The 13,165-nt window shown below is 39.0% G+C and overlaps 1 protein-coding gene across 4 annotated transcripts in view; it reads left to right on the top strand.

Annotated features, from left to right (window-relative positions):
- Positions 1 to 395: 395 nt before the first annotated feature.
- Positions 396 to 13,165, top strand: part of HNRNPD (heterogeneous nuclear ribonucleoprotein D) — a 17,868-nt gene continuing 5,098 nt past the window's right edge. For 2 of the 4 annotated variants that reach the window (XM_007447550.1, XM_007447552.1), the window contains exons 1-4: positions 396 to 944; positions 2,969 to 3,025; positions 12,119 to 12,287; positions 12,896 to 13,057. In XM_007447550.1, coding sequence (XP_007447612.1) covers positions 712 to 944; positions 2,969 to 3,025; positions 12,119 to 12,287; positions 12,896 to 13,057 — 621 coding nt within the window. In that variant the 5' untranslated portion in view covers positions 396 to 711. The remainder of the gene's footprint in view (positions 945 to 2,968; positions 3,026 to 12,118; positions 12,288 to 12,895; positions 13,058 to 13,165) is intronic. The other 2 variants (XM_007447551.1, XM_007447553.1) reach the window with 1 other exon arrangement.

Consider the following 13,165-nt stretch of genomic DNA (forward strand, 5'->3'; position numbering starts at 1 on the left):
ATCCGCAGGCGCACAAGGCACGGCCGCCTTCCGGGAGGTGCTACCACACCCCTGCCCAACGCCGCTGCTTCCGCCCGCTGCTGGGGGTGGGGGTGGGGATTGGGGTGAGCCGACCAGGAACCCTCGGAAAAGCTGCGGCGGACGAAGGGACCCTTCTAGCCGCGCCTTCGAAACAGCGCTCCTTGTTCTCGGTGGTCTCCGCGCGGCCGTCTTATAGAACGCCATTTCCGGTTCCCTTTAAAGGCCCCACGCTGTGCGGCGCAGCGCGTGCGAGGAAGGTATAAAAGGGAGCGAGAGGGCGGGACCGAGGAGGAAGGGGAAAAAAACTAGCGGTAGAGGGGGCGGGGGAGGTGCAAAGGGCGCGCTCGCGTGCCACGTGACCGGGACGCGCCGTTCTTCCGTCGGCCATTTTAGGTGGTCCGCGGCGGCGCCATTAAAGCGAGGAGGAGGCGAGAGCGGCCGCCGTTGCTTCTTATTCTTTTTTAGTGCGGCGGACGAGAGTGGGAGTGCGCGCCGCGCGAGAGTGGGAGGCAAGGGGGGCAGGCCGGGGAAAGGCGCAGGAGCCTTTGCAGCCACGCGCGCCTTCTCTGTCTTGTTGTGTGCTTCGCGCGGTAGAGCGGGCGCGCGGCAGCGGCGGGGATTACTTTGCTGCTAGTTTCGGTTCGCGGCAGCGGCGGGTGTAGTCTCGGCGGCGGCGGAGGCAGTAGCACTATGTCGGAGGAGCAGTTTGGCGGGGACGGGGCGGCGGCGGCAGCAACAGCGGCGGTAGGCGGCTCGGCGGGCGAACAGGAGGGAGCCATGGTGGCGGCGGCGCAGGGGGCAGCGGCGGCGGCGGGAAGCGGAGCCGGGACCGGGGGCGGAACCGCGGCCGGAGGCACCGAAGGAGGCAGCGCCGAGTCGGAGGGGGCGAAGATCGATGCCAGTAAGAACGAGGAGGATGAAGGGTGAGTAAGGGGCGGCCCGGGATAGTCAGGCCCAACTATCCCCCCCCTGCCCTTATATGGCGATGTGCGCGAGCGCCAGCCGAGCGGCCGCACCATATAAGGACACGCGGAGGGCGCCGGGCTGAGCTGGTGCGAGCTCATTGGCCCGCGCGTCTCTCAGCAACCGGCTCTCACGAGTGGAAACGAGCCAGCCGCCCCCGCCCCCTCCCCCCCCCCCCCCCCTCCTTCTCCCCCGCCATTAGGCCTCGTTCCCACTCTCCCCCCCGTGCTCCAGGCTCCCGTGCAGCCTCTTTGCACTGTTATCCCCTTCTCTACGCCGGGCTCCCCCGGGGTTTCATTTCCTTCTTCCCCTGCCTGCTAATCGCCCCCTCCCCCATCACACACGTTTCCACCTTTAGCCGTCACCATGCTGCTCCCCGGCCCGCCCTTCTTCCCTCCCTCGCCTTGGGTCTCCTCCCACCGACTTAGCCGCCAGGATTTTTTCCCGCCTGTCGAGGGGTACCTTTTTTCTTTTCCCGCTGTCTTCTCTCTCCCCCGTTTTCTAAAGTCCTGGGCATAAAAACGCAGTCAGACACAAAAATCCTTTATGCCTGGATAACTAAGGTTTATTTGGTGCTTCTCACTGCAGCATCCCTAGACGATGCCATTCTTTGTAAGCACATGCTTCGGGGAACGTGTAGGTTGTCCAGCTCTGCTCCTCCCGTCTTGGCTTCAGGCCGAATGTTTTTCAGTATTTTGAGTAAGTTTCGCCTCAGCCTTTTAGTTTTTCTACTGTACACCATCGCACAACGGCTTGCTTGCATATTCCCCACTTTCCAGCCTACGGAACCAACTGGGCCTGGTGAAATTCCCCGAATCGCCTGTTGGTACGTTGGTTTTGCTCCAAGGGCTTTCCTCAAGTTCCTTGTCGGCGGAGCCTGCACTTGACTGGAGCTGTTCTACCTCCGACTTGCTGACCGCCCTTCCCCCACCCCGCAGAGTTATTCTAACCGCGCACCTTTTTCGCGCCCTCGGCTATTGGGTTCCTCAACTGTTCGTACAGATAGTGTACTCTTACCTTACTTTTTCTGTGCAATTTTCATTTTTTACAACCCACGCCGTGCCCAGAATCCTTTTTTTGGTCTCTCTTGATTTCTCCTTCCCGCTCTCACCCAGTTAAGTTACAGGAGGCCCACCAGCCTTCTCTCATAAAATGAACAAATTCTGTAATGTGCTATGGCTTTTATTCTTTTTGCAGGTTTTTAAGTAGTAACTTGTTTCCTCCGATTGGAATACATTGTATATGTTATTTAAAGCTGCATAAAATTTTTTAGAACGCAGCATTTGGGAGCCGGGAACAGAATATAGGAGTTAGCAGGAGGGACTAAATCAGGGGTTCTTGGTTGGGTTTTCTTCTTATTCCCGTTACTGATCGCTGATGTTGGGTTAACGCTTCCTTTACTTTTTGTAATTGGGGTGTGTGTGTGTGTAATTTTTTTTCACTGTAACAAGGAGAAAGGTGTTGGCTGGAAGGTAAAAGCAATAAAGTGTCGCTTTAACTCAATATTGGAAAACATTCTCTTTAATAGGAAAAAGCACAAGCTTTGGAGGGGGGAGAGATAAGCCCTTCGGAATATAGGATTTAATATTCTCAGCCTAGGCAGACTCTTGTCGGGCTGTTTTGCTGATTGTGCTGGCTTTGGGAGAGTGGAGGTGGGATGGGAAACGAGCTTTTCTTAATTTATCTGGAATTATATATAGCTTAGTTTAAGAAAGGGATATGTTAAATATTTGGAAACTTAAGCCTTTTAACATTTTGGTTTTCTTCTGAATTCTGTTCTTTGGACAGAGGCACCCAAATGATTGTGTAACTTACTGTTTGGGGCGGGCTTTCTGTTCTGATTTTTCAAGTCACAAAGCAGCTGCCTTTGTAGTTATCTACTGTTGAACCGAAGTGTAAATGAATTAAAGTTTTTAACCCTAACAATGTCAAAAACTAAAACTAGAATTTTGATTGGTTGCTGTACCGGTTGTTAATTCCCTAGCCATTCAAACTCCTCCCCACGACACTCTGAAGCAGCGACGGCACAGCGGGAAGAATGGTAAAACTTTTAAATTTTATTTCTGTAATATAAAGGTTTCAGTAGTCATAACATGTGGAGGCTGTGTATTGGTTAGTTGCCCATTGATCCCCAGGAAATTCTAGACTTTAGTACAGTAGGATATTTTGTACCTGGGATATAAAACCTTTTTAGGCATCATGTGTGATCTTTGGGCAAAATTGATGCCATTACATGGTTTTTGGTCTGTGGTAATGCATGTAATTGTGGTTTGGCCAATTAAAGCTTAATATAATTAGTAATGATATTTTTATATTTGGGCAAGAAAGAGTATTTAATTTTAAATTTGATTTGTTTTAAGACAAAAAAAATTTTCGTGTAATTCTAAGTTTAATGTTATACGTGAAGGTTATCTGCTACAATAAAGTGTTGTGTGTTTAAAATGTATTGCATGTTATACTGAAATATTCTGGAAATGTCAGTAGTAAAACAATTTTTAAAGTAGTGATGTATATGCAAAAATGACATTTTAAAAAAATCACCAACCGTATTTGTAAATAGAACTTTAATAAGAATTGCACATGTACTATTAAAGGCATGCTGATGTCGCTTTCCACTACAGCTTAAATCAGATTTTTAGATTTTCAGTGTGATTTGGTTGGAATGTTAATTACAGTTGGTTGGTTGACGTGTATTCAGAATTGCATGACTTTTTGAAAGGCTGGTAGATTGAGTATTGTTCTTTTTATCCCTCCTCTTCCCCTAAATGTCAGTATTTCTGCCTTCAGGATTATGTTTGAGTTTTCCAGGAGTTTGTATCTGCCACCACTGGAGTTTAGAGGGCCAGTAACTTGCACATAGTTGACTTAACATCTGTACAGACAACATTCTAAGAGCCCAGTTGGGACAGTATTTACATTTTACAGGAGCTTATTATTTTCTTTAACTGAAATCTGTCCAGTTTTATATTGGAGATAAAGTGTGACATACAGAATAAAAGTTGTTTGGTTTTTTTTTTTTTTTTGGCCGCGCCACTGGGGATCTTCCCCGAGACCAGGGTTGAACCTGTGCCTCCTGTATTGGGAGCGTGGAGTCTTAACCACTGGACTGCCAAGGAAGTCCCCAGAATAAAAGTTTTATGATGGAAATTATTCTATTTGGTCCTGTGATAGTTCAATTTCACTGCTAGGTAATAGTGGTAAACTAAGAAATTATAACTGTACTTGACTTTATTACTCCATTACATATTTCAAATATGTAAGCAATTATTTTCAGTAATTTGAAAGGATCATAAACTTACGTTTAAAGGTCGTTGCTTTGACGCTTGCAGAAATTATATGTGGTCTCTTAGTTAATACTATAACTTTGCAAGTTTTTTGACCTCTTAGGAAAAATGGACAATTAAATATTTATGGTTAATGAACATTTTAGATCATGAGGTTTACTTTGAGTTTACATTTAACAAATATTTTCATTCTTAAAGTTTAATATTTGACTTTTAAAATAACGTACCCCCGCGTGCCACAACAAAAGTTCCCACGTGCCGCAGCTAAGACCCGGCGCAGCCAAATAAATAAATAAATATTTTAAAAAAATTACTCTCCTGTCAGCCTCATCCTTTACACATATTCTTGTTTTTCTTTCTGAACAAAAAGCCCTCAAGACTTAATCTTTTTGGTGTCTGCACTTGCCACCCTATCTGTTCTCTGTCTCCCAGTTTGAGGGAAATTGGGCAGAAGTTTCATAATAGTGGTGAGGGTAAGACTGGTTACTGGATATAAGATCTAAATTTAATTTCTTAAACACATTTCTGTGTGCGAATCTTTTTACAGTTCTAACTTGAGACTGAAGTGAACTACAATTTCATCCTAAAACTATTTAAAAAATCAATTTGTTGCAGACTTAAGTGTTTTTTGTGGTTTTTTTTGGTACGAGAATAAACAGCTATTTTGAGGAGGACATGCTTGTTATACCTCTAGTGGAGTAAAGTGTTTCCACAGTTTACTATGGACCTTTAGAGTAATTATTCACTTCCATAGTAAAATGCCTTCCTGAGTTCATCTCATTATAATTTTTCCAACTTTATCATCCCTAGTTTTTACTTAAAAGCAATTGCACTGAGATTTCCCATTTTGGTGTGAACTCATTATGTCCTCTATAGGGAGGGCTATGATCCTTTCGGTGTGTAGGTACTTTAAAATTAGTGTCTGGCAAAATATGCATGCCATGTATAGCAAGCTACCTGGAGACAGTTTTTACTTTCACATGATTATTGGGGAACTGTAATATTGTAGCTTGCAATTTTACAAGGTAGGTACATTGACTTGCCTGCATTGGGTTAGGTAAGAAGCAGAATAATCCCGTTCATTTATGAGCCAAAGTACAGCAATTCTTTTCTAATAACAGGACTGTTGATCTAGTTCTATAACCATTAGTGTATAAACTCGAGTGTGATTCTTCCTGTTTGAGGATTTTGTGAATGAATTGTGCTGTAGGTTGTCTTCTGTCTAATTTTTAAGAAATGGGTTTACCTAACACTTTGTTGTTTTAAATATTTGAGATTATAATCTATACCCTGGTGCTTCTGGGGCATCTTGAACATTGTTTGCTTCGTAGAAGAGCAGTTACTTTTAGGTAAAGCAGTCTTACGCCAAACTTACGGGCCTTTGATTCCTAAGTTGGATTTACTGTAAACTTGAGACCCCGAGTACATGGGTCTGAATTTTAGCATTCTTGGGAATCTTTGACAAGTTTCCTGGGTTAATTGTAGTAATGGATGCCCCCAGATTTGAGATGATTAACACCTAAGGAAGGAGTACTAAATTCTTTTCATTTCAAATTCTTATTTATCATGAAGGATACTAAAAATCACCTGACCTTTTGGGTTTGGAATTGGAGAATATCATTGAAGTTTTTGAGTGCTGCTTTTTGAGATAAATATACTTGTGGCCCCTTCTATAAATTAAGTGTATACTTTGTATTTTTTTTTTTTAAACATTGCTTGGGTGTTGTCATCTGTAAGGGTGCACTTAATATAAGAAGGTTTTGAATCTGCTATTGTGTGTGATTCATGGCCAACATGGAGAATGATTAGTTTTAGCTTGAAAGCATTTAAAAAGTAATAGAATAATAACTTTTTCCCTATTCCAATTAAACCTGTGCACCTCGAGTGTGTGCAGATTCACAAATGGAGTGAAACAACTTTAGTTCTGCTTCACCGTTTTAGTAGATAGGGCACTGAACTGGATGCTGGAAGCGTGGGATCTGTTTCTGTTACTTCACTTCCAACAGTGTGGTCTCAGGTAATATAACATGTTCGTTACTTGGTTTGCTGATTTGCGTGTTGGAAACAATGCTCACCACAGGAAGATTGACTACATAGCCTGCTTTCATAGCTTGTGTGTATTTATCCTGTGCCTTAATAGTTGATACTGCCAGTGGTTTACTCCTGTGGAGTAAAGGTAAGCATGTTTTAGTTTTTGGAGTATTACATATTGTACATTGGAGCTAGACATTTAAGACTGTTTGGGGGTGGAGTGGGGAGACACATATTATTACTAGCAGTGTTTGGCCAATAATCAAGGTGGTAGTTTTTAAGTATTGGGTCCTATTCTGTAAGCTCCTGCTTATCTAGACTTGAAACTACCATAAAGTCCAAACAGCCAGGAAACTCAACTCTCGTTTTCCCTACCCCAAGTCTTGTGAGAAAGATAGATGAAAAACTATCAGCTAATATACTCAAAAATTAACCAATAATGTCATGAAATGAATCTTAATTTCCCCCTTACATTATTAAAAAGTAATGTGATTTTAAAGCATTGCAAGATTCTGAAATTCCACCAAGAAAGGTAAAAACCATTTTCTGAGTTTAGGGTTGATGTTTAAATTGGTTTCTAATAAAAAAAAAAAAAACTTTATAGAATTGTGAATGTGTAGTAATCTCAGTTAACCAGAACCTTAACCTCTAGGTTAAGGAAACCCCATTCCTTAACCTCTAGGTAGAGGAGAGTTTACCTTATAAAGCTGATTGAGAGTTTATTTTAAAAGTAGAAATACAAGATGTCATTCCTGCCTGGGAATGAAATGAAGAAAAGGGGAGATTTGGGGTTAAACATTTAAAGTTTATTCAAAAACCGTCATGTTTGTTAGCTATTATGTTTCAACTCACATTTTTAGTCATTTAAGTTCATTCAAAGTATGAAGAAATGAGATCTAATATATTACCTAGAGGAATTAATCATTTTTATTGACTTGTTAAAAGTTTGTCAAACTGTTTCCAAGAGTATTTTTTTATACAGATTGTAAAATGATACCGTGTGATACTACCTAGTTGCAAAAAAGTAAACCCCTCCCCATTTTAGGTTAACTACTGCTTTAATTTTAAACTAAATCTATATTTTATAAGGAAAATAAATACTCATTTCTTATCTATTGGTGAGATTTCACTATACTTAATGTCATTTTAGGATTGTAAAGGAATAATTTTAAGGATAAAATACCAGAAGTTTTATTTAAATAAGGATTAGTGGTATGCTTGAGTAACATTACTCTAAAAGGTGACAGTGATTGGCCAGCTATGTTGTGTACTTGAAATGTATATCAGATCGACATGCTGTTGTAGTTTTTAAACTGTCAGAATTTGTTATGAAAACACATATGGAACGCCATGAGTTGTTAGGAAGTGTTTAAAAGTTACAGAATCCTTTTTTTCCCTTTCCAAAATTGGGAAAAAGTGTAATGATGTGTTTATCATTTACCTTGAGTAGGGTAGTAGGGCCAAGTGTCTTTATATAAAAAATGCTTACTGTTGAGTAGAGTGTTAAACCTAGAGACCTCAGTAGTATTGAGAGTAAAGTTCTTAGATGGGAAAAAACAGTGTTTCCACCAGCCAGCACTGCTCCATATATATTGCTGTTTATATTTTGAAATTATTCCTTACTGAAGTTACTGGCATTTATGTAGAGTACAGACAAGTCATCAGTGTGATTTTGGAACTACATTTTATTTAAGAGCTTAGAAAACCTAATTTCCAGTCTGTAGTTTTTACATGGGATATTTAAAATTTCTGGGTTAAGTCTTTAGCATTAAAACTAATCTTAGGATCCATTTATATAAAACTCATCCTGGCCGTTTCCCTTTAATGTTGGAAACTTCATACAGCTCATGCAGATTAAAAAAAATTTTAAGCCATTGAGTAAATGAAAAAACTGCTTTATTTAGATTGTGCTCTGTCCCTACTAAATAGCAATTTATTTCTGTTGAGCACTTGGGATGTGTTAGACCATGTTCTGTGCCAGTTAAATCCTCACTGCAGATAGAGGTAAGCTCTTAGTTCTGGAGGAAGGATTTAAACCCCAAGCAGTTTGGCTTACTGCCTCTAAATGTACTTCCTCTCGAGGAGAGTGTCCCACAAAGCAACCTAAGTTCTCATTTGGAGAGTTATCTGCACTGAGTTGTATAACTTTGTGCCTGTCATTTAATATTATAGTATGGTATAATGTCAGTATCTATAAGGCAAGAATATTTCAATTGTTGAGTAGGTGTTTTAAGTTGAATACTATATTGCCTTTGGGGTGCTAAATAACTTTACAGATAGGATTAAGAAATTAAACTTCGTTGATACTGTAGGTAATGTCCTATACTTTAATTGGGATTACTGATTCACTTACAAGTAAGGATCAAATTTTAAGCTTCTATTGCAGTATTAGGGGCCCATTTCTGCTACTTGAACAAGTCCTGTGCTGTAGTTTTAACTTGGGCTGCTCAGGATTTTTCTGAAGTCCCAGCTCCTTCATTGTAAAGTGTTTTGCACATCTCTGCAGGGGTGAAAGCAACTTGAAAGTCAGTCTTTGTGTTCAAGGCAGCAAAGGTAGTCTGGACAGACACTAGGTATTGTGTTTTAAGCAAGATACAGTAATATAAAATATAGAAAGTTTAAATCGATAACCATCTTATATATACCATCTTATAATTTGAGGCAGAGCATGTCAGAATGCTGGTGTTTTAGAGAGGCTAAAATAAGTTCCCATTTATCCAGAATTAAGATAACACACTTTTTCTTATTTGTTACACATGTATATTTTGGTGTGTCTACTGAGTAAAAATGGGGTGTATTTATTTAATATGCTAGATTTAGTAAAGATAGAATGGATTTGGTACAGTATGTGTTCATTGTAGTATATCCACCTGTCTGGTTAGGTTATCAGTTGTGCAGCACCCTTCCTTATTAGAGCAGAAGAAAACGAGTGTTTTTGGGCTGCCAAAACGTAATGAATTTGTCTCAAAAAAGAGCTAGTTAGGCTCTTGCTCAGAGGCTGTTTACTTTTACTTTACCCCAAATTTGAAAAGTTTGAGTGCCGGCTAACTTTCTAAAAAATGGAAGAGGGGGAAGCATTTTAGAATAGCAGCTGCTGATTAATCTGGCAAAAATGAAAACTAGAACTTGTTAAAAGAGCTAAGAAATAAGATGCACTTGGTGTATTAATAAATAGTTCTCTAAGTTCAGAAGACCCTACGGGCATGCTATAGTAGCATAGTGTGTTAGTGGTGACTGACTCAATGTTAAATCATGATTACTCTATTTGATTAGGAAGGGAAAAGAGTGTGTGTGATATGCCATAGGAAAAAAAAAATCATTCCAAGTAATTGAAGGTTAAAAACAATTGAGAGAGATTAGGAAGGCAGGCAATGCTTGAAGGAAGGTAGACTATTTGGCTTCTCATTCTCTAAAGGTGCTGGATAGCTGAAGTTTTACTACATATTTTGCTCTAATTTTTTGAGAAACAGTAATCATTCTACGGATGTATAAATTATAGTTGACTAGGACATTTATATTCTGGATAAATGGGATTTGATTGTTTAAGAAGGATAGCCTCTTCGGTGACCTTTTTTAACTCTAAGGTAGACACATTGAACAACTTCTTTACTCAAGACTATTAAACGTGGAAAGTTTCTTTCAGTAAGAGAACACTTGCTGGGCCAGTTGATGAATTAGTATGCTTATCTAGTATTTAAGAAAACTGACTCCCAATGTTGAGAAAAAGTTTGGGGTTTGTGAATTAAAGAACGTGCCTCATTCTTGATTTATTTCTTTGTAATTATTTTTTGTTAATTTTAAATTGACACAACTCAATATAAATATTGCCTTGGTTAAATAAAATCAAAACTAGTTCTGTCTCTGAGGAACAGACTGAACAGACACAGAATTTTCTTGCCTTTCAATTTTAGTTTTTTTTTAAAAAAAGACTTCTGTTATTCTCTTCAGCTTGAAGTAATTTCAGACTGTTAAATTATCGATGGAAAGTTTCTGTAATAATCGCAAGTGGTAATTTAATAGTTAAATTTCGATTTAATTGAAGTTTCTATCTAGAACTTTCCATGAATATCTGAGCAAGGTCATTACCTTGAAGTCCGTTTCTTTCTCATCCTTAAAAAGATAGTAGTGTTCTCTTCACCTTGAAAGAGTAAATGTTGTTAATGTACTTTCATCTATGAAGGAGGTGCTCTGGATTGTTAGGTTAAAAATAAAGGTGCTTAAGGCAATTTAAGTAACTTGGACTGGATATTATTTCACTGGATATGAAAGAAAATGTAATTGAGAAAATACCTCAACTTTTTTTCCCCATGGAATTGGCAGTAAACATTAATAATACCTATACAATATTGTGGGTGTTTTGTTATGCTCATTTGATTATAAAATATAAAAAGAGTTAATAAAAGTTACTTGAAGCATGGAAATTTTATTAGCAGATGTCCTGAATGTAAAGCATATAAATAGCCCAGCTCTAGAATACAGGTACAAGTTGAAAACCTAACCTAAATGGGAAGCACACTATATGCCTAAAAATAAGACTTCTTTTGCGTTAACTTTATTAGAAGTGAGAACAAGTCTGATAAAAATAGCAAGATCAGTAACACCTCAGTTAATCTGGCATCTTTAGGTTAAGCAGAAGCAAGATCTTTTTCTAGGGATAGACTTTGTTCTCTTGTTGCAAGAATTGGCTTTAGTGGCGATATCCTAAAAAGCCCACAAGATGGAGATGTTCCTGCTTTAATTTCTTTTCAGAGCTGGAAGTTAGCACCACACCCCCATTGCCACCCCTCCCCCTGACCCGCTGCAGTTGCAAAGATAGAAGTCATTGACCAAGCATGATTTTATTCCGATGGTGAAATTGATTTTTAGCCCTCACATAACAAATTCTGACAGTTTATCCTTAAAGTAACAATCTCTAGTCCTGTCTCTTTAAAGGGTAGGAGGGAGGTATATGTTAGCTCTTTTGTGGGAGTGGGTAAAGGGGGCAGATGTAAAAGGGATCACAGAGCTGCCAGGTCTGAGCGTTATGGCCTTTTGCTGTAATAAAAGTAAGATTTCACTTAAAATTATATTTTTTGGGGGGGGGATGCATTTTTGTTTTTAAAGTGTCTTGGTGGTTTCCACTTACCACCTGTCACTTTTAGCATTTTAAAGGTTTAAATATTTTATTGCTGGTTAACTGAGGTTCTACTGGAAATAAATCATCTAGGTTAATTAGTGGATTGTGCTTCAGTGGGTAATTTTTTTGTTCATTAAATTGCTTACGTGATTACTTTTGTCTTTATTAAGGATTCTTAGCACATCGAAAAACTTGGTTTACAACTTAATTGTGAGACTTTCCCATTTTATGTGCTAAGAGTTGTTAATGAGAGAACAGTTAAGAAAGGAGCTTCAGCATAGACACACGCTAGTTACTGTGATTAATGGGGACCTCATAGCCTTTTTATAAGTTTAATAAAGATTTGGAAGAGAAATTTCAAGGTGAAATTCTGTTTTGCTGTTACCAGTATTTAACTTGTAATTTAAGAAAGACAGTGTATACTATTTTTACTTTGGGGATACATTTCTCTTTTTGGCAAGTCAAAAGACTTAATCTGCTGCTTGCTCCCTATTTTGTAATTATGCAGGCGCAGTAGTGACAAACAAAACTTTCCATAACTGTAATAGGGTGTTCTTGATATGTGGTTATGTAGGAAGAGTGACATTTTAATACACTGCCCAGTAAATTGGTGCAGTTTTGGGGAAGTATTATTGATGTGGATACTTAAGGCAAAATTAAAAAATTTTTTTTAGCATTTTAATACTGCTTTTTGTCTTTACAGGAAAATGTTTATAGGAGGCCTTAGCTGGGACACTACAAAGAAAGATCTGAAGGACTACTTCTCCAAATTTGGTGAAGTCGTAGACTGCACTCTGAAGTTAGATCCTATCACAGGGCGATCAAGGGGTTTTGGCTTTGTGCTATTTAAAGAGTCGGAGAGTGTAGATAAGGTAGTGTGCCATGTGTTCTAATCAGTTAATAATGTAAAATATGTGAATAGTTTGATACAGTTAATCTGCCTATTGTGATTTCCCCTTTTGCAGTCATACGAAGGAAGAGATAACAGCTCTTGCCAATATGTTTTATGAAGAGAGTCAGATTCAAGAATTTTTTACTGAAAACTTTCCGTGTGCCAGGCTCTACTGTATTAAAATTAATTTGAAAAACCTTAAAGATGCCTAATTAGAAGGATACGCTGTGATAAGTTCACAGAAATACAGATTTTGAAATTTGCTAGGCAAGAAACTTCTGACTGAATCATTTTACATTTTAGTCTTTAGGCTACAGGGAAGTAGCAGTGATGCTTATATTGCTAATAGTTAAAGGCATGGTGGTTGTCTAGTAACTGATTAACTCCTCATTCTTACTGACCTTTAGGTTTAAACATTGGTATATATTCGCTAATATCACATCACCACAATTGACAGTTTAATTGTGAGCTGGTCAACATATGCCTGGCATTAGCTGTATTTATTTAACTATAATTATTTTTAAGTAAGTTAATAATTTCTGAACTTAAGATATACATCTTTCAAATGAAAAATTTCAATTTCCTTAGGTCATGGATCAGAAGGAACATAAATTGAATGGGAAGGTGATTGATCCTAAGAGGGCCAAAGCCATGAAAACAAAAGAGCCTGTTAAAAAAATTTTTGTTGGTGGCCTTTCTCCAGATACACCTGAAGAGAAAATAAGGGAGTACTTTGGTGGTTTTGGTGAGGTATGTGATAATATTTTGACCTAGTTTTTGTTAAAATTAGTGTGAATATAATTGTCACATTATAGGTTTTTTACTGGGTTTTCCAAAGTTGTTTTGAAGTTTGGACAG

Source organism: Lipotes vexillifer, unplaced genomic scaffold (assembly GCF_000442215.2).
Source record: "Lipotes vexillifer unplaced genomic scaffold, Lipotes_vexillifer_v1.1 scaffold272, whole genome shotgun sequence".
Taxonomy (NCBI): domain Eukaryota; kingdom Metazoa; phylum Chordata; class Mammalia; order Artiodactyla; family Lipotidae; genus Lipotes; species Lipotes vexillifer.